The sequence below is a fragment of the Telmatherina bonti genome (genome assembly GCF_933228915.1).
Source record: "Telmatherina bonti genome assembly, chromosome: 19".
Lineage (NCBI taxonomy): Eukaryota > Metazoa > Chordata > Actinopteri > Atheriniformes > Telmatherinidae > Telmatherina > Telmatherina bonti.
The window spans coordinates 32637284-32662931 of NC_136617.1; the positions used below are offsets into that span (position 1 = coordinate 32637284).

The 25648-nt window shown below is 44.0% G+C and overlaps 1 protein-coding gene across 1 annotated transcript in view; it reads right to left on the reverse strand.

The window, feature by feature from the left end:
- col28a1a (collagen, type XXVIII, alpha 1a) overlaps positions 1-25648 on the reverse strand; it is a gene marked incomplete at both ends in the record, with an annotated part of 45336 nt that overhangs the window by 17560 nt on the left and 2128 nt on the right. The window contains 13 exons of the mRNA XM_079258783.1: positions 496-564; positions 664-732; positions 844-912; positions 1010-1063; positions 3046-3090; positions 3180-3224; positions 3517-3543; positions 3808-3852; positions 3930-3983; positions 11075-11134; positions 12781-12801; positions 15552-16120; positions 17255-17402. Coding sequence (XP_079114909.1) covers positions 496-564; positions 664-732; positions 844-912; positions 1010-1063; positions 3046-3090; positions 3180-3224; positions 3517-3543; positions 3808-3852; positions 3930-3983; positions 11075-11134; positions 12781-12801; positions 15552-16120; positions 17255-17402 — 1275 coding nt within the window. The remainder of the gene's footprint in view (positions 1-495; positions 565-663; positions 733-843; positions 913-1009; positions 1064-3045; positions 3091-3179; positions 3225-3516; positions 3544-3807; positions 3853-3929; positions 3984-11074; positions 11135-12780; positions 12802-15551; positions 16121-17254; positions 17403-25648) is intronic.

Here is a 25648-nt window from a genome sequence, read left to right on the forward strand (position 1 = left end):
GGAAAGTACTGATTTATTGGCCATCTGCCACTCATGGAACGTCTGCTGCTAAATGGCTAAAGTCGGACTTGAACAGAAAGGGAACGTCCCATTTAGGCCCATTAAAATACGGATATCTGGCATGGCGGCCATTTACCTGCTGGTCTTACAGGCTTCTAGGACCAACAGTGTTGTTATTGGTCTCACAGGTTAAACTCAGCAGATCGCTGGTTTTTCTTCATGAAAAAGCCATGAAAATGTGACTTCTCTCCTCTCCAACTAGAACAGACAAACACGCAACATGCACTGCTGAAGATGGTTGTGGAGATTTACACGGACATCCAGGCTTTCTGGACTGCTTCAGACGTTAAGATGCGCGAGTGACGTATGCATAAATTGCTAAAACTGTTACTAACTGTGTTACTCAACTTTATTAAGTTCTTCTTTGTAATTTAAAAATAGAAAAATAAAGATACCTGCTTTATTCATATGGAAGCTGGATGTTTCTGAACTTACCTTGGGCCCTGGGAGACCCTCACCAGTAAACCCCGGCGAGCCTTGAATCCCTGAAGGTCCTGGTGGACCCTTGACACACCAAACAAAAATATTACTAACCTCCATAAAAATGTAAACTGGAATTCCAAAACCACTCAGAAGTTCCTAAACCTAATGGTGTTAACTTACAGGCATCCCTGGCTCACCAAGACCCATTGGTCCAGGTGGGCCTGGCCTTCCCTGGTTCCCCTTGTCGCCCTGAGAAGTAAACAAAGTAAAAGGTAAACAAGCTGTTTACGAGGCAACGAGTTCCCAAGTAAGGCAACAAAATTTCCTTCTAATTGAATATTAGGTAAAGTCTGAATTTACTTTGGGACCAGCGAACCCAACACCATTATCTCCTGGAGGTCCAGTTGCTCCCCTTGGTCCACGGTCACCCTTTAACAGAAGTGGAAATAAACACATAATTTCCCACAACTTAATTTGTGAATATAGGAATTTATGTCAAGTGTCTGCTTGTTGTCAGAGTCCATACTTTAGGTCCAGATGGTCCCTCAGGTCCCTGCTCTCCAGGTGCCCCTCTGGATCCCTACAAAAGGAACAAATCAAGGAGGGTCAAGAAGGCACATGTGATTTTACAAAGAACATAAAAGGAACTTGAGGTTAGGGGAGAATGGACAGACTGGTTGGAGATGATGGGAAGGCAACAGGAAGTCCAGTAAACATTGGTTCCAATGTTTACTGGAACCAAGATCTGCAGAATATCCTCCCTGAACATACAACACATCCAATCTTGAAATAGATGGTCTACAGCAGCAGAAGACCACGCCGGGTGCCACTCCTTTCAGCTGAGGACAGGACTTCATTCTTGTCCTACTTTGGGCCCCTTTGCCCCCTTCAAACACTTAAACCATGGTGGCATGGTTTAACAACCACAGTGAATAGTGCTAACCCCTAATCGGCACAGTGATCGATGACCCAGGTCCTAATGACGAAGCTAAAACCACTATGAATGTGTGCTGGCAGTAGCACTGTATGATGGGAACATCTTTGTCAGCACTTTAAGGCAGGTTTAATGGAACAATACTTTCTTTTTTTCCCACAGAACAATTTTGTAGAATTATATTTATCGGAATATTTGTGGAGTTTCTACATGGCAGTAGGGGCTCAGGTTGTTCAGTGATTGGACAGTCAGCAGTTTGAATCCTGTTCTTCTAGTCAAGCTGTTGTGTCCTTGTTACCTTCAGTGTTGACATTGCTGTTGCATGAAGGTGGATGTTGGTGAGGATCACCCATCACATGTCCGTCAGTAGCTGTCTACACATTCATTACCATCATCAGGTATGAATAATGGGTATGTTGTAAAGCGCTCTGTAAATTGGATCCATTACTGTCTGTTATGGTGAAAAATAGCAAGAAAAACTGCTTCTTGTTTCTTGATGTTCATTCTACCAGGACAGACTCTGAAGAAAACACCAGTTGCATCTTTTAACGGAGACAGCTTAGAAATCCAAACCTGCTGTGTAAAAGTGCCTGAGGAACGCTGGCTGGAGATACTTGATGGTTTAAACGTGCATCAGTAGATAAATTGATAGACTTTTGGCGGTGCAGGCAGGTAGATTTCATGGGAAATGGAGACAGACTAGATTGACGTGAAACCTTGTGGCACTCTGATGGTGGCTCCTCTTGTTCCACCAATGCTGAAGGGGGCAACAAGCATTTAAGGAGAGAGGGAATGAATAATATGTGCCCAAATCCTAATCCACTGGGACAACGTCTGCGCAAACACTTCAACCAAACATTGGAAGCTTGGATTCTCTGCTTTAGAAAGGCTATATTAGGAGGGGGTTAAGACCTAATCCACAGCTCACATTCCACAAGTGCAGAGCAGAAGATGGCCCAGGAGTGTCGCTTTCACTGCAGCTCCAACTGTTTCCGCACAGAAGCAGGGCGACACAGACATCTTTCAGTTTGACCACACACCCAAACACGTCGTCTCATAAAAGCTTTTATCAGGCTGAACACTGCTGTAGCCGAGGACCAGAGTCAAACATCTTTTATCTGTAAAGCTGAACAGTTTACAGTTTCATAAGAAAGAGAATTCCTCATACCTGAAGCCAGGTGAGGAATGGACTGACGTCAGGCAATTCATTTAAATTAAGTGATTTTTTTGTGTCCTGTTGACCACAAACCAGTATCATCCTGTACTCTTCTGCTAAACATGGAACATCTCTGTGGTGGTTTATCTTTTCTAAGGATTATTTGACTCTTTGACACAGCTGAGTGCAGCCAGTCTTAGGATTGGGAGTGGAACCAGAGCTAACAGCTTGCCTAAATAAACACAAGCAGTAAGGACTGTTGTCTAATGAGAGTATTTCAGTATTAATAACTAAAAATTAGTCTGTGTTGTTGTCTGTAAGTTGTTTGGTTTTGTTCTCATCACATGTCTGTAAACCTGGTACAGTGGTAGAAAAGGAAAAACCCTCTGACAACCAAAGTTTGGAAGCTTCTTTGGTTAACTGATGCATGGATTGTATCTAATCAATGATATAAAAAGATCACAAATTTCACCTGTTCTCCTTTGGGGCCTCGGGGGCCAGATGGTCCTTCAGTGCCCTGTTTATGAACAGCACAACATCAGGATTTTTATTTCAGGGTTGTAATCATGCAAGCTGAGGAAATAGAAGATAAACCACAACACTTACTCGTTCTCCTTTTTTTCCCTCGGCTCCACATTCTCCATTTTCTCCCTGGAAAACAGACCCTATAGGTGAGCGGTGCTCAGGGCAGACATCCGTCTAATGTGGGCACTGAGCCGCGCTAAACTGTCTGACACTGAAGCTTTTCTGTAGGAATACTATGGCAACAATCTCTGTCTGTGTGTGCACTGTATGTCATTTAATATAACCAGATAACAAAGGCATCCATACATTCATCACAATGGACTCAAAACATACATTAATGTGTTCAGTGATTCATAATAATTAAATTCCAGCATTGAGCAGAAACAAAAATTACAAAAAACTAAATTAGAATTCATACCTTTTCCCCTTTGCTGCCAGGTCGTCCCTGCAGAACATTTGCTTGATTATTTCCCATCAAACATCAAATATCATTTTTAATTTATTCAACCAACTCATATGATCACATATTATCAATAGTTTCATTTGTTGGAATATGAGAAATTAGCACCGCTGATCCACAACGCGCATCTCAACGATGAACAGAAATATTTTACACAACTGAAAGTCCAACATTCAAGCTCATGTTTACTTGGATCTGTGAGGAACATCCCAGTGATCGCGACTGGTAAGATTAATGTTCGCTGCTTACCTGTAGGCCCACCATCCCTGGACGCCCATTAATGCCGGGATCCCCCTGATGGAGTCCAGACCAAACATTAAAAAACACCTCATGGATTCTTAACGATAAATATGAAAATAGTTTAAACTTACACGAGATCCTTTCAGACCTGGAGCTCCATCAGAGCCTGGTTCACCTGGAGGCCCCTAAAGGAATGGAAAAGGACATCTATGACCGTTTTTAGTTCAGACTGGTGTTGATGCCTCAGCATTTTGTTACCAACTGGGCTCACAGTGGTAACAAAAGAGGGAGTCAAATACAGGATGAAGTATTCCCATTCTCTTTATTTACCGAACTTATTCAAAACAAACTCATAATGGGGTCTGAGTGTGTAAAATATCAGTAGTGAAATGCTGTGAATGGTTGTGTGAACATGTGTGCAATGCTGTTCAAAAATGCAACCCAAAGCTTAACAAATTATAATTACCGTGATGGTAAGAGAAAATGCTGCCCAGCCAGAGGAGAAAAACCCAGGGAGTGAGTCTGGCAAAAGCAGGCTTTATAAGTTAAGCCACTCCCACCTCTGCAGGTGCATTACATTCTCTCCTAATCACACCTAATACAAACAAACTGAGATGGCAGGCCATCACAATTTACACCAGTTTAGTTTGTTTGTCATTTAATGAATGAACTCATCATCATCCTGTAACCAGGAGCTACAGTCTAAATTCAAGGTCAAGTTTCTTTACGGTGCTGGAAAAAGGTTTTGCTCTGATTTCTTTGTATTTTACAAATTTTTTACGCCTAAATGTTTTTGATCATGACGTAAATTATAATACCAAACAACCAGAGCCAATACAGACTGTAGTTTTTAAATGTTGATTTTATTTATGATGGAAAAAAGCTCTTCTTGTGATTGAATGGCGACCTGTACAGGCGTACCTGCCTCCCGCCCAATGATTGCTGGGATAAACTCCAGCTCCCCACAACCCTGAAAGGTGGAGTATGTAAGATTTTCAATATTTTCAAAAATAAATTAACTAATAAAATAACTACAATCATAATTAGAAAGTTTTTTGAACATGTAGGTTCCAGTCTGTTCATATTTGATGCGTTATTAAATTACAAGTTTAATTGATGTGTGATATAATTTATCACATAAATAACCTCACATTCTGGTCTCCATACCAGTGAACTCTAAAGGGATTTTGAACCCTGTTTCTATGGCTTTTGTGACCTTTTTGCATCTCTGGTAAAAGGTTTTCAGTAATCTTCTGTCCCTGATGGATACCGCCAAGCAGAAAACTACACATAATACACATAACCTAATACTAAATGCCAAATATTCCCACAAAAATTGCTAATTTTTTGTTATATTTTGTTAAAGGTCTAAAAAGACATAATCTTAAAAAAATTGGACTTTTCTTGTCATCTTTTAATGGTTGAGGCCTGAAAAGGTTCGTTTCTTATATCGGTACTCGCTTTAGAGTACGCAGATGGTAAAAAAAAACTTGTGGTTTTGGTGGATCCATATTTTTAAGAAGCATCAGGAACTTAAAACTGAAAGTAGGTTCCCCCTTAAAGCATCAGCTGAACGCCCCGAGCTTCTCAGCTCCCCTCTAATTCCAACCATTCCTATGATTACTTTATTCATACCAGCTGCACTGGGCTGCTGTCCTCTGCTCTTTACTGGAAGTAATGTGATTTCCTTTTAGGAGGACGTAACCATTTACATTTTCCACCGTGTTCCTGGTGAATTGTGGTGTCTCGGCTTGCTGTAGAGATGGGCATTACACATACAGCCCTGTCAGATGTGAAGATACACTTTATTCATTCAGGGTTATGTCATTTGAGGAGGCAGAAAAACAGGCCTCGCCATGAAAACAGAACAAACCAGTGCAGAAGCTTGCAGGCATGTTTTTGGACTGTAAACAGAAACTGGAGCAAGTTGTGGAAAACATGCAGACCAAACAAAGATTTCAGCAAAGTTGTGAATTAATAAGTAGAATATGTTATTCTTAACAGAATGTTGTAAAAGCCGCGTGGCTTAACCGCAGAGGCTGATGCTTCAACTGGATTCCTCATTAAATATGGAACCTTTGCAAAACATGTTCTACATGGTTGCTCTGAAATGTCACTGGAAAAAGTTCCTGGATGGTCTGCAGGAAACTGTACTTTTGCTTTGTCAGGAGAGAATCCTCCAACATGAATGTGTCCAAGAGAAAAGAGAGGCCACTCTAGAATCAACCTGTCTGTGACCTCTGGCCAAGACAAACCTGGACCTCAGTGGATCAGGTTCTCAGATTATCACAGCCGGTGTGTTTGTTCACGTCTAATCCGCCACCATTGATCTTCGCTTCTTTCCAAGGGCCTCTCTTCAGTACTGCCGCCTGTAAAAACAGCCGTCTGACCACCTGCTACACTTTCATTGTGGGAAACTTGCCTGGACATCTTTTCCTGGTCGTGCTCTGGAAACAAGCCAGCTGCACCTGTTGGTGGAGGCCACCGGCCCCGGTGCCGAGTCTGAGAGAATGCCTGGCTATCGAGGAATAACAAAAACACTGCGGAGGGATTTGTGGGCTCTGTGTGGCTGAGGAAATGCATGTCGGGCTGAAGCCACCACAGCCAGGTGGAAGCTGTTGTGGAAGTAGGAATACTACAGTAGTATCAGCTGCAGAGTGTGCAGAATCTCACACCACTACAGCTTATAACCATGATGCTGGTGAGACGCTACCACTGATTTGTCCACCTGGACAGCGTTTATTAGAAAGATTATAAATTAAACTGATTAGCAGATCAACCTTGTTTGTCAGTACAGTCTTGTTTAAAGAGGAATATAAAAGGCAAGAGCAGCATGTGGAAGATCATTGATTATGTCTTTTATGTTTTACCTACTTACCAATATTAGTTATTTTACACTCATTTGAGTTAAATCACTGAGTTAAATCACTGAGATCATTTTGTATCTTTCATGCCCAATTTTAAAAACGTAAAAAAAGGAAAAACTTGCTTGAAAACCCTCTGTACCAAATCACTCAGGTGAAATAATCTTCCAGGGCTGTGATATAACTGCACATGCTCAGATATCCTGAAAAAGAAAAAATTTCTGAGCTGTTTTGAAGCATCTTCTGAGTAACAAAGTCCAAACCATCCTGTTCACACTTCTTTCAGCACTTTTTGTTTGTGACTTTCAGAGGTTGTAGGGGTCGGGTGCAGTGTGAGCTGGGCGGCAACAAGGGGCGGGTCCCTGGTGGTCCGATCCCTGGCTGCAAAAGCTGGCTCTAGGGACGTGGAATGTCACCTCTCTGGTGGGGAAGGAGCCTGAGCTTGTGCGCGAGGTTGAACGGTTCGAGCTAGATATAGTTGGACTCACCTCAATGCATGGCTTGGGCTCTGGAACCAGTACCCTCGAGAGGGGCTGGACCTTCTTCCAGTGTGGAGTTGCTCATGGTGAGAGGCGCTGAGCAGCTGTGGGCATTCTCACCAGCCCCCGGCTTGGTGCCTGCACATTGGGGTTTATCCCGGTGGATGAAAGGGCAGTTTCCCTCTGCCTTCAGGTGGAGGGACAGAGTACCCACCCTTTCTGGAGTCCTTGGAGGGAGTGTTGGAGGGTGCTCCTTCTGGGGACTCCCTTGTTCTCCAGGGGGACTTCAATGCTCACGTGGGCAATGACAGTGAGACCTGGAGGGGAGTGATTGGGAGGCATGGTCCCCCCCCCTTCTGAACCCAAATGGTGTTTTGTTATTGGACTTCTGTGCTCATCATGGATTGTCCATAACGAACACCATGTTCCAACATAAGAGTGTCCAAATGTACACCTGGCATCAGGACTCCCTGGGCCGCAGTTCGATTTTGTAGTCATATTAGCAGACCTGCGGCCACATGCCTTGGACACTCAGGTGAAGAGGGGGGCAGAGCCATCAAGTGATTACCACCTGGTGGTGAGTTGGCCCAGATGGTGGGGGAGGAAACCAGTCAGATCTGGCAGGCCGTAAACGTGTTGTGAGGGTCTGCTGGGAACGTCTGGCTGAGTCCCCGTCAGAGCGAGCTTCAACTCCCACCTTCAGCAGAGCTTCAACCATGTCCTGAGTGAGGCGGGGGACATTGAGTCTGAATGGGCTGTGTTCTGTGCCTCAATTGTTGAGGCAGCCAGCCAGAGCTGTGGCCGTAAGGTCGTTGGTGCCTGTCGTGGCGGTAATCCCAGAACTCGTTGCTGAACACCAGCAGTGAGGGATGCCGTCAAGCTGAAGAAAGACTCTTATCGGGCCTTCTTGGCCTGTGGGACTCTGGAGGCAGCTGATGGGCACTGACAGGCTAAGCAGCATGTGGCTTCAGCTGTCACCAAGACAAAAACACAGGCGTGGGAGGAGTTCAGCGAGGCCATGGAGAAAGACTTCCGAACGACTTCGAGGGATTCTGGTCCACCATCCGGCGGCTCAGTGCTCCGTCAACACTGTGTACAGTGGAGATGGGGAGCTGCTGACCTCAAATTCTGGGTTGGTCGAGGGAGTACTTCGAAGACCTCCTCAATCCTACCAACACGTCTTCCGATGAGGAAGCAGAGCTGGGAATCTCAGGGATGGACTCTCCTATCTCTGGGACTAAAGTCGCTGAGGTGGTTAAAAAACTCCTTGGCGACAAGGCCCAAGGGGTGGATGAGATCCGCCCGGAGTTCCTTAAGACTCTGGATGCTGTGGGGCTATCCTGGCTGACACAACTCTGCAGCATTGCATGGAGATTGGGGACAGTGCCACTGGACTGGTAGACTTTGAAAAGAGGGACCGGATGGTGTGTTCCAATCACAGGGGAATCACACTCCTCAGCCTCCCTGGTAAGGTCTATTCAGGCGTCCTGGAGAGGAGGGTCCGCCGGAGAGTGGAATCTCGGATTGAGGAAGAGCAGTGTGGTTTTCGTCCTGGTCGCGGAACAGTGGACCAGCTCTATACCCTCTTTGGGGTCCTGGAGGGGACATGGGAGTTTGCCCAACCAGTCTACATGTGCTTTATGGACTTGGAGAAGGCGTTCGAGGCTCCTGTGGGGGTTACTCCGGGAGTATGAGGTACTGGACCCCCTTGTACGAGCTGTAGAATCCCTGTACAACAAGTGTCAGAGCTTGGTTTGCTTTGCCGGTAGTCAGTCGGATTCGTTTCCAGTGAGGGTTGGACTCCGCCAAGGCTGCCCTATATTCTGTTCATAACTTATATGGGCAGAATTTTTGGCGCAGCCGAGGTGTTGAGGGGATCTGGCTTGGTGGCCTCAGGATTGGGTCCCTGCTTTTTGCGGGTGACATGGTCCTGTTGGTTTCATCTGGTTGTGATCTCCAGCTCACTTGAGCAATTTGCAGATGAGTGTGAAGTGGCTGGGATGAGAATCAGCACCTCCAAATCTGAGACCATGCCCCTCAGCCGGAATAGGGTGGATTGCCTTCTCCGGGTCGGGAGTCATGTCCTGTCTCAAGTGGAGGAGTTTAAATATCTCAGCATCTTGTTCACAAGTGAGGGAAATCGACAGACAGATCGGTGCGGCATCTGCAGTAATGTGGACTCTGCACCGGTCTGTCGTGGTGAAGAAGGAGCTGAGCCAGAAGGCGAAACTCTTGATTTACCAGTCAATCTACGTTCCTACCCTCACCTATGGTCATGAGCTGTGGTTGTGATTGAAAGAACAAGATCTGGTGTACAGGCAGCTGAAATGAGTTTCCTCCACAGAGTGACTGGGGTCTCCCTTAGAGATAGGGTGAGGAACTCAGATTTCCAGGAGGGGCTCAAAGTAGAGCCGCTGCTCTTCTGCATCATGAGGAACCAGATGAGGTGGCTTGGGTATCTGGTCAGGATGCCTCCTGGACGCCTCCCTGGTGAGGCATTCCGGGCACATCTCTCTGTAAGGAGAACCTGCGGAATACCCATGACACGCTGGAGGGATTATATCTCTCAGCTGGCCTGGGAACACCTTGGGATCCCCCCCGCAGAGTTGGCAAATGTGGCTGGGGAGAAGGAAGTCTGGGCTTCCCTGCTTAGGCTGCTGCCCCCACAACCCGACCCTGGATAAGTGGCAGAAGATGGATGGATGGATGGACAAACAAGCGCAGATAAACCAATCAGAAAAAATGGCAGATGTGACGTCAGTATAGAGGCGGCCTACGATGTCCGGAAGTGTTCAGTAGAGCGAACGTAACAGCAGAAAATAAACATGGCATGCCGTACAAAAGATATAAATGACCTGTGTCGTTTTTGCTGTAAAAAACCTGAGGCTACATGGAGTTATTGGCAACTCCGTGTTGCTTTTTTAACCTAATTGGAAGTCAGAAACTACGGCAAAAAGAAACAAACTCCTGCTACGTTCATGCACCATCTTGAATGTTTTGAAAGATACATGGTGACGCAATGCAAGGGGCAAGAGTCTCTTCAGATCAACCAATCAGAGTGGCTGGTTTGTTTAAGACCCCCGTGAAGGGGAGGGACTCCAGACTGAGTTGCTCTGTATTGAATATGTACAGCACTTCAGTTTGACATGCAAGGCTATCCAACTCAGCCTCAGTCTTTCGACTTTATGTCTGCAAAGTGAGCGCTGCAGACCCGGTTCCGGATCCCACAAGTCCAGGCTGCTCGCTGGTGTTTCTTCATGACAACTTCAGGCCTCGTCGATAACAGTTGAACTTGCAATGGCTGTCCAGCTTTGAGACAAACTCAGGAACATTCTTCACTGCACATCCTGCACTGCATGCAGTTTTATTATTGGTATCCATGGTGATAATTTTTTATTATCATTGTTGTTACTGCTACTATTGTTATGACTGGTACAATTATCATTATTATTTTTGTTCCAATATTATTACTACATGATTTCCTCATACAATCATACCTTGTGGCTATTACTAATAATAGATGTGACTGTGTATATGACTAAGAAAACTGTGGTATTTATTCAAATTTATCAGGGTATGGAGAAGGACAGGTACTAAATAAGGGTTTGTTTCTTCCCTTTCCTGTTGAATAGGAATATTTTTGTTGTTTTTTCTTTGGCTTTATATTCTTGTTTTTTCTGGGTGGTTTTTGTTTTGTTATTTTTTTAACAATCTGCATAAACATGTAAACAAATTATTCATTCAGTCATTCATTATCCTAACCGCTTAGTCCATTGAAGGGTAGCAGGAAGCTGGAGCCTATCCCAGCAGTCTTTAGGCGAAAGGCAGGGTACACCCTGGACAGCTCGCCAGCACATCTCAGGACGCAAACAAATTAGCACTCTCTAACTTGGGGTGCATTTACTCCAAGTGAGCTCATTAAAAAGCACCTACCGGACTTCCTATGTGACCCCTCTCCCCTCGCTGACACTGACAAGTCTTTGGCTGTGGACACTGAAATGAAAATAGAAAATATGTTATTAATTATGTCCATGTAAAATTATTTCTTCTTAGTATTTGTGAAGGTATGTACACCTGCATGCTTCCATGCACAGAAAAAGAGAGTAGTAACCAAGTGGCTACCTTGGTTGGACAAAAGTAAAGCCTATGGCTAAGTGCCAAATATCGCAGTCCGCCAATCATCCACTAGGGACTCCAAAACAGAGCAAATCCCCATAGACTCTCATTTTAAAAAGACCAACTCCACAGCAGAAATAAACATGTTTACAGCCTGGTACAAAATTCCATTTTAGGTTTAATAGGTCAAGTTTACCTTCATAAAAACTGTGGGGGGAGTGAAACTCCTCTGATTAGAAGTAATTTAATCATGAACTTCTGCATAATTAGAGGCGTCTTTTGATGGACGAGTATCTGATATCCGGCGGCAAGATGACAGACTGTAGCACAACCGTGGTATTTCGCTGGTTAATAGAGAGACTTAGATTTAGCCTTCCTCCATTAGCTCAGTTAGCTCTTGGCTACAGGCTGCTTGGAGTTTGCTAGATGTCAATCATCCACCATGATGTTCACAGCCCCCCTCTCAGCTCTACCTCTTGGTCCATTTTTGTATTTTCTTGGAGTGACGGCACACGCAACACTGCCAAGATGGTGTTGGTTGGAACCGCCCAATGAGCTTCAATTCAGCTTTTCAGAAATCTACAGGCTCCGTCCATCTTTTATGCCCTTCATCTTTTTGGCGTGTCATATTAAATACATACATTCAGTTTCTGGGACCTGTTGCATTGCTTTTCGCTAAAAACCCCTTTATGCTCCAAAGCCTTCTTCTGCCCCTGGTGGATAACTTTGGTACAACAATAATTCTGACATACACGGTTATTTTCAGTACATATATCCAAATTAATTTTATTTATTTAGGTTGTTTTTTATTATTTGTTAAGAAATTATCATTTTCTGCCCATTATGTCTTGAGTCAGACATTAAAGGGACATTGTGAAGCATTTGTTGAAACATGTTTACCTTCCAAAATCCATGCTTTGTATTTCTAACCCCCCCACTCACCCTTTTTTCTACTTACAGTGGGTAAGTCAGTAGGGAAGCACCATGACAGTCTACCATTTTGAAACTACAGCTGCTGCTGGTGAGGAACAAATAGCATCAACATGGATAAGAAGTGTTTTGTCTGCGAATCAGCACACATTGACTGAGATGGGGGAAGAGAAGATCAGCGAAAGGTTACTGTCCCGGTAAATTAAAAAATCTGTTCAGTTGGCTTTTATAAAAAAGCAGGAGCCGTTTTTATCATCGCTAAGATAAAGAAAAAAGGAAGTTAAAAACAACACAACCGAAGCATTAAACAAAGGATCAACATGAAGCTAGCATTCCCAGATGAAGGAGCTCAAAAAAGAGAAAGATTTTAAAAAGGGACACTGAAGCTGCAGCTTTACACCAGTAAGTCAGCTGTGCTGGCTAAATTAGCCAAACGTTAACTGTTTTCATTGGGTTTTGTTAGAGAGCTGCTCGTTAGCATAGTTAGCATAAAGGTAGATCCCGCTGAAGCACACCAGCCTCACTGATACAGAAGCACATGTGTATGTGCTTTCAGTAGTTTATCAGTTCATAAAAGACTTTATGATACTCACCCCAGTCTTCACAACTGTATCCTGAAAGTAGAACAGAAATTATTTAAAGGTAACGTGTGACTCTGGATTTAAGTCTGTGCTCTACATTGTTTTTTTATGTTATTTAGGTTTTTATTAAGTGTTTTCAATTTCTCAATCAACAAACCAAACAATGATAACAACAATAAATAATAAAAAATAAAATGAAATAAAATAAAAGTAATGGCACAATCATGGTATTGTAATCACAGCAAAGTCTTGATTTTTAAGGAATGACATGAAAAAAGTCCATGTTTTGTTAGCTTTGTCCTGGATGTTATGTACCTTAGAAATAAAGATCTCATATGCAGCAGTCTCAGTCATCAGTTTGATCCAATCCTCAATTTTTGGTCTATGAGGACTCTTCCAAATCCGTAGAATCAATCTGAGCGCCACTACAAATGCAGCCACCACAAATCCAAACATTTCCTTTGTAAATGTAGATGGCATAATTGTCCTGTCTCCCAGCAAGCACAACTGTGGCACTGCTGGGATAGGCAAGCCAGTCCATTTTTTCAAATTGCTGATAACCTCCATCCAAAATGGAAAGACCAGAGGACATTCCCAGAAACAATGAAGGTATGTCCCAACATCAGTTCCACATTTCCAACATGTATCACTCTGTACTAGTCCCATTTTAAAAAGCTTTGATGGAGTAAAATAATAGCGATGAATAGTTTTGTAGTGAATAAATCTGCTTCTAGCGTCTCTAGTTGCCCAACCCAAATTTGAAATAATGTTGCTCCACACCTCTTCACTAATTTCAGTATGTAAATCTTTTTGCCATGTTAATCTTAGACCATCACATATTGTGGCTTTACTACTCAAAAGATTTTTATAAAACATTGATGCCGACTGAACATTACCTGGCTTATTCAACCATTCTTGTAATGTACTCTCTGTCCGTAATTGATTTAGGCTAACAACTGAGCCCACACTACTTCTAACCTGCAAGTATTTCCAAAAGTCTCCCTTGTCAGTCAAATTAAACGTTTCTTTTAACATACTAAATGACATAAAGTTATTATCTCTATACAGATGACCTATTTTATGCACCCCTAGTTCAAGCCATTTCCGCCACAAAATAGGAGACTTTCCAATACGCACTAGAGGGTTATTCCAGACAGAAGAGTAAGTCTGTTTATATGGAGAGAGTCCTAACATTTTATGGGCTTTCGCCCATGCCCATTGAGAGTGTTGTAAGATTGGATTCTGTTGTATTGAATTTGTTGATTTCTGAGAAAGAAACTGGATGATATTAAAGGGATGTACAATTTTCTTTTCAATATTAACCCACCTAAAGTTTGAACCCCCTTTCCAATGCTTAGACAATTTATTCATTTCAAATGCAAGATTATACAGCTCCAGGTCTGGGAGGGCCAGGCCTCCACAAGCCTTCAAAGCTGTGAGTTTTCTTACTCCAATTCTCGCTTTCTTACCATTCCACAGAAACTCCTTGATTAGTGAATTGTATTGTTTAAAAAAGGCATTACTTACTGTTATTGGTATCATCATTGATATGTAGTTAAACTGTGGAGCAACCAGCATTTTAATAGTGTTAATTTTACCCCACAAAGTAAGGTTAAGTAATTTCCACTTATCCAAATTTGTTTTCAGTTTTTTTAGCAATGGTTCTATATTTATCGACATGATGTTAGTCAACTCGGAACACAACTTCACACCAAGGTATTTCATTCCCACAGGCACCCATCTGAACTGGAATGGAGAAAGACGAGGTTGGAAACATCCCTTTGATATCGGCATGGCTTCTGACTTTTGCCAGTTAATATTATATTATATTAATATTAATATTATAGCCCGATAGTTTTGAAAAATTTTCAGTTGTTGATAAAACCTTTGGAACAGAAGAGGAAGGATCTCTAATAAGAAGCAAAATATCATCAGCATAGAGAAACATTTTGTGCTCTTCCGAACTATGTATAACACCTCCAATATTCTTGTTTATTCTAATTGTGGCTGCCAAGGGCTCAAGGAATAAAATGAATAACAGGGGGCTTAACGGGTCACCCTGCTTTGTCCCGCGCTTCAGGCTAAAAAATGGAGACATGAAACCGTTTGTCAAAACTGCCGCCCTAGGATCTGAGTAGATAACACTCACCCATCGAATTAAGCCCTCTCCAAATCCAAATGCTCTAAGAGTATATTGAAGGAAGCTCCATTCTACTCTATCGAAGGCCTTATGGGCATCCAATGATAAAGCGACAACTGGAGTATGATTATTTTTGTTTAGCCACATAAGGTGCAGAAGACGTCTAATATTATCGGATGATGTTCTACCTTTCACAAACCCTACCTGGTCTGAGTGAACCAAGCATGGTAATATTTTTTCCATTCTAAGGGCAATAACTTTAGTCAATATTTTACAGTCCACATTAATCAGGCTCACTGGCCTATAACTACCTGGATCAGTGGGATCCTTGTCTTTTTTGTAAATAAGAGAGATCAGAGCCTCATTAAATGTATCTGGCATCTTTCCCAATGAAAAGGATTCCTTATAAACTTCTGTTAAAATAGGAGCCAATTTGTCCACAAACTTTTTAGAATATTCTGATGGAAACCCATCTAATCCAGGTGATTTTCCCGTTTTCATTAGAGATATAGCCTTTTTCACCTCTTCCAATGTGCTCTACATTGTTGTATTTCTTATTAACTGTTGTTTGCATCAGTCTGTGCATTATATTTATGTTTTTCTTTTCTCCTCTCTCCATCTGAGTGCCAACAACTCTACATACCAGTTCTGCAAAGAGTTTGTCATCCAGCTGGCTGTCCGTGAGGCTGAGGACATGCTGCTGTGGGGGGGCGCTGGCGATGGATCGCAGCTTGGTAGCCATGGCGCTCTGTTTGGATGACGGTTCAGAGAGCTGGATGGTGAACACCCTGATGTTGTGCTGTTTGGCCTCTGCAGCAGCTGCCACGGCGTCAGGGCTACGTGGGTGGTCAGCTCCGTCTATCATCAACAGCGCAACCCTCAGGCTGTTGGGCGACGTCTCGTGCTGGAACAACCTGGTGGCATTGGTGATGGCGTAGGCGGAGTATGTGCCATGGCCGATGAAAGTCATGGAAGCCACCCGACTCTGGAAAACGTCCAGGTCCTGCCAGTCCCTGAAGTTGTGCTCCACGGACACGGTGCTGCTGTACTGCAGAGCGGCCACGCGCAGGCGGATCCGCCAGCCGGACGAGTGGAGCTGCGTCAGCTTGGTGCTGAAGCGTAGGATGAACTCCTTCTGCTGCTCAAACAGCAGAGGTTTGGCGTTTTCTGAGCTGTCCACGATGAAGATGATCTCCACTGGGCAGATCAGGGCTGGATAGGAAGATAAAACAAACCCACTCAAACAACAGTTTAACTTCTTACAGACATTTTTAGGGCTTTTTGACCAAAAAAAAAAGAACCAGTGCTGGTGCTAGAGCCAATGCTTAGGTGGTTCAGCTCCAGCGCTAGCAAAGAACTGGCTTTAATTTCAACCCAGAGTCTGATCAGACTGCGTCAATGCCAGCCAGTCACCAAGAACAGAATTCCGGATCTGGAAATGTGGGTTTCTTTTGGGTGGTCCAATGCTGCTGTGTCCCAGCTCCTTTTTCTGATCTCCAAAAATCTCCTGTAAAATTTGTTGAACTAATTTGTTGACCAATGGTCAATGCCCCAACTGCTGAATGTAAAGCAGGACTCAGTCTGGCCCAGCAGAGTTGGTGCCAGGATAGAACTGCTTTTGAGAACCAGGAGCTGGTGCTTAGGCAATCGAAAGCCAAAGAACCAGTGCTAAGACTGGCTCTGGCTCCGAACCAGCTCAGTCAAAAAGCCCTAATAGCCTGATAGAAGAACAACACCACCACTGGTGTGTGATTGAATACGTTGGAAATACGTTGTTGGAAACTGTTTTGAGGGAACCGTTTTCACTGCTCCACCAGTAAACATGCAGCAGAGCAGATCTGCTGTTGGAGATGTAGGAGAAAGTTTAGAAAGTGAAGCTGCAACAGAGGTGGTCTGTAGATATTTGGCCTTTAAAAGGTTGGACATGGACCAAACTACTAAATTTGTTGGTGAAGGAGGGAATACCAGCAATCTTAAAACACATTTTAAAGAACCAAGAATGTCTGAAGCAAAGATCAGAACCTTTCACATCTTAGGTTCCACTGAGAAAGATGAATGCTCCAGTCAGATGTTGACTGGACAACATCACGATCCATGCAGTCACAGACCAGGTTCTCGTGAATTCTGATTAGATGGATTCAGGGCTGCAGGAAATCTTCTCAATCAGTGGAAACTCAGGTTCATAACAACACCGTGTCATTCTGAAAAATCTTTCTTTTAAGGGGACGACACCCAGGATCTTCACACAGCAAAAGTAACACATGAAAGACCACACCACTGCTTGGACATACACACTTACCACTGCTACACACTTAATAAATGTTGACTAAAGGTCAACACACTCACTTTTAAGTTCATTGACGATGACCTGGTTATCATCCCTCTGCCCTTTCCTCCTTCTGCTTTGGCATCCGGTCGGGCTCGACAGCACCAGAGCAAGCAGGAAAACCTTCACGAACCACTGCACTGTCATTGTAGAGTCAGCATACCCAGCCTGGAAAACATGGAGGACAGATTAGAGCAGCTTTACTGCCGAATTGTCCTCCTGAGAGACACAGCTGACACAAACAGGGGTGCAGTTACTCCACACCAACACTAGAGGGAGACATGACGGCTGCTGGAGCTGATCTTCATCCCAGAGCAGTGATGATGGTGGTACCCCCCCCCCCCCCCCACACCCCCCCCCCCCCCCCCCCCCCCAACATATACACACACACACACACACACACACACACACACACACACACACCTACATGCTAGGAATGGACGACTCATTTATCCAGAAACCATTTAAATTTATTTCTCATCAGATCAATATCTCTACTACTAAAGATTATTAAATGGACCTTATTAAATGTAAAATTAAAGATCAATATTTTTATTACTGCTATAATTCTGACTTTCACTGTTACTGCAAACATGAATGAATCTGTTATACATATCAAAACATCTGCTTTACACTTTCCATCATTTACAAACACGCTGTTTCTGTTTGTTTACCTCATAAAAATAAGAATATCTGTCATCAGGATACACTTTCCTTCTGCTGCGGCTGATGTTACAACAACAAACAAAAATACAAACAGAGGGACGTTACAGAGTGAAGTTTGGAGCAGTTTTAACGTACCTGTGTGTTCATGGAAGACAAAAATGTTAATCCATCAGTGAGATGAACCAGCAGCTCTGGTCTGTGCTCAGAGGGACACTGATCCCACAGAGGCTCCAGCAGCAGTCAGGGATTCAAACCTGCAGCAACTTCCTGTTTCTACCTTCACAATAAAACTTACAATGAGTACAAAGAAAACTCAAACTACTTTTAAAGTTTTTTTTTTTACAGATAAAATTCTCATTAAAGGAGATTTTCACCACCTGAAGATGTCATCCGGAGCACATCTGGATATTCCCTCTTTGGAATCCAGAAATGACAGATTCACTGTTTTTACTTTGAAGAAGTTCTCTTCATGAACACCACACATGGAGACAGAATGATTTAAGAGGTGAATGAACTCTAACGTGGAAGTGATGATAATACTGTTTTTACCCCACAACGGTGTTCAGGAAGATGGACGATTTCATCCCAATGTGTGAATAAAATATTGGCATTGACCTGTGTGACCCACCAGGAGAAGAAGCCACTGCAGGTCTGTTTGGACATGAGAAGAAAACATGGAACAGATCAGCAGAAAGGAGACATTTATATTTATCACTGTGTTTCAAAGGTTTCAACTAAAAACAAACAGCAAAACTGGAAGGAATAAGAGAAGTGATAAAAACAAGTCCACAAACCGCTAACAATTCCTTAGTTCAAATGGTAGGAATTACTTTAAACAACAAGATAATGAAATAAAGGAACAAAAAAATGATAAAATACACTTAAACTTCATCAAATAAAAAGCTTTTCTGCTAAATAACAAAATATGAAAACAAAAATAAGAAAATGAAAACTTTATTTGCAAAATAATGAAGAATAAAAATGTTACAAAATAAATTAACAGCTGAGGTTTTATTATTAACAACTTCAAAAGTGTCCCTTCGGGGATTGATGAATGCTTATTTTCATGTAATCATTTTTTTTTCTTTACATACTAAAATAAACTAAACATGTTTAATGTTCAGTGATGGCACAAACGTGTCTGTAAAAGAATATCAGTATATAAAAAATGTGGTTCATTTCAGAAAAAAAACTTTACATAAGAAGAGCCCACAAAGTTCAGATGAGTTTGTCCCGAGAGGAAACTGAAGGAGTTTGTTGGCTTCATGTGTTCCCGGCTTCTGCATGAAGAAACAACGTCTGAAACAGCCTGTTGCTGCTGCTGTTTCCTAAAACGACAAAACAAGTTATTCACTGTAATAAGACATAATGATGAAAAGTCTGATTTTCAGATGAAGGCTACAAGCCCGGATATGCTGGAAAGGTTCAAACGTTCTATTAGCTGCTCCCATAATTCAAAGAGACAGGCGAGGTTCAGGCCTCATGACATAAATCAACGATGTGTCTGCGGGCTGCACCTGACCCTTCTGGAACAAGTTAGCTGTAGCTGGGAAATAAAGGAAGAAGCTGCTGCTAAGAAGAAACAGCTTTCAAAAGTCACCTTAAACACATTAATATTCGCTTTGTTGTTTGCTGAAAACATCATGGAAACTGGATCCATCCATCAACGCTTTTCAGGCTGCTGCTGGTGGAATGAGGAGGGGGAGGTTTGATCTTATGACATGGTTTGACCTCCACAGCCTACCTGAGTCCTGCTGCTGACCATGTCCATCCCTTTCTGAGCACAGTGTAGCATCTTCTGATGGAAACTTCCAGCAGGATGATGCACCATGTCACAAAGCTCACATCATCTCCACCATGACGATGAGTTCACTGTCCTCCAACGGCTCCACAGTCACCAGATCTACATCCAGCAGAGCAGCTTTGGGATGAGGTGGAACGGGAGATTCTCATCATGATGAGGTGGAACGGGAGATTCTCATGGTGATGAGGTGGAACGGGAGATTCTCATCATGATGAGGTGGAACGGGAGATTCTCATGATGTGGTGGAACGGGAGATTCTCATCATGATGAGGTGGAACGGGAGATTCTCATGATGTGGTGGAACGGGAGATTCTCATCATGATGTGGTAGAACGGGAGATTCTCATGGTGATGTGATGGAACTGGAGATTCTCATCATGATGTGGTAGAACGGGAGATTCTCATGGTGATGAGGTGGAACGGGAGATTCTCATCATGATGAGGTGGAACGGGAGATTCTCATCACGATGAGGTGGAACGGGAGATTCTCATGGTGATGTGATGGAACGGGAGATTCTCATGGTGATGAGGTGGAACGGGAGATTCTCATGGTGATGAGGTGGAACGGGAGATTCTCATCATGATGAGGTGGAACGGGAGATTCTCATCACGATGAGGTGGAACGGGAGATTCTCATCACGATGTGGTGGAACGGGAGATTCTCATCATGATGAGGTGGAACGGGAGATTCTCATGGTGATGAGGTGGAACGGGAGATTCTCATCATGATGAGGTGGAATGGGAGATTCTCATCATGATGAGGTGGAACGGGAGATTCTCATCACGATGAGGTGGAACGGGAGATTCTCATGGTGATGTGATGGAACGGGAGATTCTCATCATGATGTGGTAGAACGGGAGATTCTCATGGTGATGAGGTGGAACGGGAGATTCTCATCATGATGAGGTGGAACGGGAGATTCTCATGGTGATGAGGTGGAACGGGACATTCTCATCATGATGTGGTGGAACGGGAGATTCTCATCATGATGAGGTGGAACGGGAGATTCTCATCATGATGAGGTGGAACGGGAGATTCTCATGGTGATGTGATGGAACGGGAGATTCTCATCATGATGTGGTAGAACGGGAGATTCTCAGGGTGATGAGGTGGAACGGGAGATTCTCATCATGATGAGGTGGAACGGGAGATTCTCATGGTGATGAGGTGGAACGGGAGATTCTCATGGTGATGAGGTGGAATGGGAGATTCTCATGGTGATGAGGTGGAACGGGAGATTCTCATGGTGATGAGGTGGAACGGGAGATTCTCATCATGATGAGGTGGAACGGGAGATTCTCATCACGATGAGGTGGAACGGGAGATTCTCATCACGATGAGGTGGAACGGGAGATTCTCATGGTGATGAGGTGGAACGGGAGATTCTCATGGTGATGAGGTGGAACGGGAGATTCTCATGGTGATGTGGTGGAACGGGAGATTCTCATCATGATGAGGTGGAACGGGAGATTCTCATCGTGATGAGGTGGAACGGGAGATTCTCATCGTGATGAGGTGGAACGGGAGATTCTCATCACGATGAGGTGGAACGGGAGATTGTCATGGTGATGAGGTGGAACGGGAGATTCTCATGGTGATGAGGTGGAACGGGAGATTCTCATGGTGATGAGGTGGAACGGGAGATTCTCATGGTGATGAGGTGGAACGGGAGATTCTCATCGTGATGAGGTGGAACGGGAGATTCTCATCACGATGAGGTGGAACGGGAGATTCTCATGGTGATGTGATGGAACGGGAGATTCTCATGGTGATGAGGTGGAACGGGAGATTCTCATGGTGATGAGGTGGAACGGGAGATTCTCATCATGATGAGGTGGAACGGGAGATTCTCATCACGATGAGGTGGAACGGGAGATTCTCATCACGATGTGGTGGAACGGGAGATTCTCATCATGATGAGGTGGAACGGGAGATTCTCATGGTGATGAGGTGGAACGGGAGATTCTCATCATGATGAGGTGGAATGGGAGATTCTCATCATGATGAGGTGGAACGGGAGATTCTCATCACGATGAGGTGGAACGGGAGATTCTCATGGTGATGTGATGGAACGGGAGATTCTCATCATGATGTGGTAGAACGGGAGATTCTCATGGTGATGAGGTGGAACGGGAGATTCTCATCATGATGAGGTGGAACGGGAGATTCTCATGGTGATGAGGTGGAACGGGAGATTCTCATCATGATGTGGTGGAACGGGAGATTCTCATCATGATGAGGTGGAACGGGAGATTGTCATCGTGATGAGGTGGAACGGGAGATTCTCATGGTGATGTGGTGGAACGGGAGATTCTCATCATGATGAGGTGGAACGGGAGATTCTCATCGTGATGAGGTGGAACGGGAGATTCTCATCGTGATGAGGTGGAACGGGAGATTCTCATCACGATGAGGTGGAACGGGAGATTCTCATCGTGATGAGGTGGAACGGGAGATTCTCATCACGATGAGGTGGAACGGGAGATTGTCATGGTGATGAGGTGGAACGGGAGATTCTCATGGTGATGAGGTGGAACGGGAGATTCTCATGGTGATGAGGTGGAACGGGAGATTCTCATCGTGATGAGGTGGAACGGGAGATTCTCATCATGATGAGGTGGAACGGGAGATTCTCATGGTGATGTGATGGAACGGGAGATTCTCATGGTGATGAGGTGGAACGGGAGATTCTCATGGTGATGAGGTGGAACGGGAGATTCTCATCATGATGAGGTGGAACGGGAGATTCTCATCACGATGAGGTGGAACGGGAGATTCTCATCACGATGTGGTGGAACGGGAGATTCTCATCATGATGAGGTGGAACGGGAGATTCTCATGGTGATGAGGTGGAACGGGAGATTCTCATCATGATGAGGTGGAATGGGAGATTCTCATCATGATGAGGTGGAACGGGAGATTCTCATCACGATGAGGTGGAACGGGAGATTCTCATGGTGATGTGATGGAACGGGAGATTCTCATCATGATGTGGTAGAACGGGAGATTCTCATGGTGATGAGGTGGAACGGGAGATTCTCATCATGATGAGGTGGAACGGGAGATTCTAATGGTGATGAGGTGGAACGGGAGATTCTCATCATGATGTGGTGGAACGGGAGATTCTCATCATGATGAGGTGGAAAGGGAGATTCTCATCATGATGAGGTGGAACGGGAGATTCTCATGGTGATGTGATGGAACGGGAGATTCTCATCATGATGTGGTAGAACGGGAGATTCTCAGGGTGATGAGGTGGAACGGGAGATTCTCATCATGATGAGGTGGAACGGGAGATTCTCATGGTGATGAGGTGGAACGGGAGATTCTCATGGTGATGAGGTGGAATGGGAGATTCTCATGGTGATGAGGTGGAACGGGAGATTCTCATGGTGATGAGGTGGAACGGGAGATTCTCATCATGATGAGGTGGAACGGGAGATTCTCATCACGATGAGGTGGAACGGGAGATTCTCATCACGATGAGGTGGAACGGGAGATTCTCATCATGATGAGGTGGAACGGGAGATTCTCATGGTAATGAGGTGGAACGGGAGATTCTCATGGTGATGTGGTGGAACGGGAGATTCTCATCATGATGAGGTGGAACGGGAGATTCTCATCGTGATGAGGTGGAACGGGAGATTCTCATCGTGATGAGGTGGAACGGGAGATTCTCATCACGATGAGGTGGAACTGGAGATTCTCATCACGATGAGGTGGAACGGGAGATTCTCATCACGATGAGGTAGAACGGGAGATTCTCATCACGATGAGGTGGAACGGGAGATTCTCATCACGATGAGGTGGAACGGGAGATTCTCATCATGATGAGGTGGAACGGGAGATTCTCATGGTAATGAGGTGGAACGGGAGATTCTCATGGTGATGTGGTGGAACGGGAGATTCTCATCATGATGAGGTGGAACGGGAGATTCTCATCGTGATGAGGTGGAACGGGAGATTCTCATCGTGATGAGGTGGAACGGGAGATTCTCATCACGATGAGGTGGAACTGGAGATTCTCATCACGATGAGGTGGAACGGGAGATTCTCATCACGATGAGGTAGAACGGGAGATTCTCATCACGATGAGGTGGAACGGGAGATTCTCATCACGATGAGGTGGAACGGGAGATTCTCATTCATTCATTCATTCATGTTCCAAATCGCTTATTCCAATTCAGGGTCACGGGGAAGCTGGAGCCTATCCCAGCTGGCTTTGGGCGACAGGCAGGGTACACCCTGGACAGCTCGCCAGTCCATCGCAGGGCCGGGAGATTCTCATCAACGAATAATTCATAATTTAAATAAATTTGGTATTTAACAGGTTAAAAGTCCTAAAAGTATTGAATGTTTTGTAGTTTTGATTGTGTCTTAAATTGTTTCATAAAAAATAAAATATTTATGTAAGATGACACTATGTAAAAAAAATACAAATACAGTCAAATCTGTTCTTATCTAATCTTTAACATGATGCAGAATTATTATCACCACTGTGATAGCCCATCGTCCTCACATGTAGTATAGATGTTTAATCTTTTGTGTTTTTTGTAAAAAATAAATAAATAATGTCCTAACTGAAATGAAAAAACATGTATTTAAAGGGTTTTTGTGAATGGACTCAAATTGACCATAAAGATCAACCAAATATAAAAGATGAGAAAGAAAAGAGACATTGGATAAAAGTAAAACATCACATTAAAATACAGTTTTTTGCATAAATCCATCCCACAGAGGTGTAAAAATACCAATTAATGAGGAAAAAGTTGATAAAAATGTGAGAAAACGCCAGCGGAGGGTTTAAGGTTTAACTGCTTTTGTCACCAGTAATGTGCGCGGCACTTTGGAAGCTGCAAGGCTGGAGCAGCTTTTTTTATCCATCACTGGTGGTGCTCCACATCAAGTCACATCAAGGGAGACTTTGTGTGCAACTGTGTGCTTCAAAAGCTTATTGGACTATTCAAAATATGTTGAACTACATCAGGAAGTGCTCTCTAAACTCGCAGTATGGCATTGTCTTTGTTGCCGCCTGGCTGTGTTGTCTTAACACAGAGCTGTCTGCAGACAGTGCCACCACCAGCTTTACCACCCGTCTCTTCCCATAGTCCCCGCAGCCATCGCCATCCAGCCGGTTTCTCCATGCACGCACTGAGTGATCCACCTCCCTCCCAGTTTCAGCTTTCATTTTTCACAAGCCTTCAAAGCAGGACCTTTCGCATCAATCACCACATCATGTATGCAGAAAATTCTAGGTTAGTACATTAATTTGTTTAAAATGTGAAAGCGTTACCAAACATTTATATCAACTCACCTTTAGGGATAGTTCAGCCTCTTCATGAAGTCGACTTACGATTTAGTCCTGAGAAACGAATGGCAGCTATCATATGTCCATCACTGGTTAGCAGACAGACAGCCACTGTTGCTGGCAAACTTATTTATCTGCCACCTAAAATCTGGAAGAAATCTTTCAGGAAATTTGCCCGTAAGATCACAATCATCTCCACAGTTCTACTTATCCATCTCCTCAGTTAAGGAATCCGTAAAATGCTGAGTCTACATGTGAACAGCAGACAGCTCCTCTTAAAGAAGCCGTTCCATCGACGGCTGATCCAGCATCCATCTACCTGTCCTGTCCGATCTCTCCAACTAGTAAAAGACTAAACTTTTCTCCTGCTCTGTCCCATTCCCCCTCTTGTTGTGATGTTGTGTTCTTGTGTTTCTTTGCTGAATCAGCCATGGTGCCGTAGGTTTTAGATGTTTCCCTGCCGCAGCGGACAGAAATAAAATGGACCTCTAACTGTTACCAAGCTCTGCCGAAACTTGCTAATGATCCATTTACTTCCATCAGGTGCGTTACTGATGGGAAACATCAAAAACCTGCAGGATGATGCGCTCGAAGGACCACAGTTGGTCGGTTACGCCCATAGACTTTATATAAAAA